Here is a 1218-nt window from a genome sequence, read left to right on the forward strand (position 1 = left end):
CTGGGTAAAAAAAGAAAAAAAAAGGATATATGTCATGCACACCAAACGAAGGAACTTTCCACAGAATTCGTAGCAAAAACGTCACGATTACCAGAGAAAATTTTCTTCCCACCGTCCATCTTAATGATAAAAAATATGGCAAGTCTGAAGACGGCGAGGAGACCGTCTGGCTACACAGGAATCTCTGCTACTACAAGACTACAAGGAAAAGGAGACTGAATGTAGAGACCATAGGAGAAGGAAGAGATAAAAAAAGAACGGGACTGAAAAAAAAGAAAAAAAAAACTAACGGCAGCAGACCTTTTGGCTCTTACAAGGGTCTTTGGCGAGAGTGTTCGCGATGCACTACAGTAATATAAACTGAGAGATGTAGGGTAGTAAAGGCGAAGAAGGAGGGGGAGAAAGAGGGGGAGGAGGAGGAGGAGGAGGAGGAGGAGGAGGAGGAGGGGAAGAAAGTGATTACTCCTACGTCTACAAAACAGAGACAGCGACACTGACCATGGTTTCTAGGGCTGCCCTCGCGTCGTACTGTTGGGGAGACAGACACAAGGATTAGTAATGGCGACAAGTAATAACTAAGAGGGGAAATTAAAAAAAAAAAACGCTTCCTTCTTTTCCTTAAAATAGTAGATAAGAAAATCGGACTGCACGCCTACTTAAATACACACACACACACACACACACACACACACACACACACACACACACACACACACACTAGCACAGCAGATAACTAAGACAAAGAGAAAGGAAAAGAAAACACGCTTCTTTCTTTCCTTCAAAAAAAAAAAAAAAAATAAATAAATAAATAAATAAAATCAGAAGAAAATCAAACTACCCGCCTACTTGAGCACACACACACACACACACAGGGACACACAGGCACACACATTTCATTCCCGCTGGAGATCAATCCCATTATAACAACAAAAGATAATTCGTTGCCTGTACTTAGTTCCAATCGCGCAGCTTTTCACGCGGCCACTCAAGGCGAGGCGCATTAATAAGGTATTACACCAGAAAATTTCATTATGCCACTTAATGCTGGTTGAATAATAAATGCTACTCAATCAGTCTCGGCACTTTACTTCACAGTCTCGGTTAATAAGAGAGCGGCAGATTATTAACAAGGCCGAGCGTGTCATTCGTCAAAGCAAATACACGTGGAGTAATAATAATAATAATAATAATAATAATAATAATAATGCGATGAATTAC

General features: G+C 40.6%; 1 protein-coding gene across 1 annotated transcript in view; it reads right to left on the reverse strand.

Annotated features, from left to right (window-relative positions):
- Positions 1 to 525, reverse strand: part of LOC135100049 (POU domain, class 6, transcription factor 1-like) — a 157086-nt gene extending 156561 nt beyond the window's left edge. The window contains exon 1 of the mRNA XM_064002921.1: positions 499 to 525. Within this exon, the coding sequence (XP_063858991.1) occupies positions 499 to 501 (3 nt within the window). The 5' untranslated portion in view covers positions 502 to 525. The remainder of the gene's footprint in view (positions 1 to 498) is intronic.
- Between the last annotated feature and the right edge of the window lie 693 nt (positions 526 to 1218).

This window comes from Scylla paramamosain, chromosome 4, assembly GCF_035594125.1.
Source record: "Scylla paramamosain isolate STU-SP2022 chromosome 4, ASM3559412v1, whole genome shotgun sequence".
In the NCBI taxonomy this organism is placed as follows: domain Eukaryota; kingdom Metazoa; phylum Arthropoda; class Malacostraca; order Decapoda; family Portunidae; genus Scylla; species Scylla paramamosain.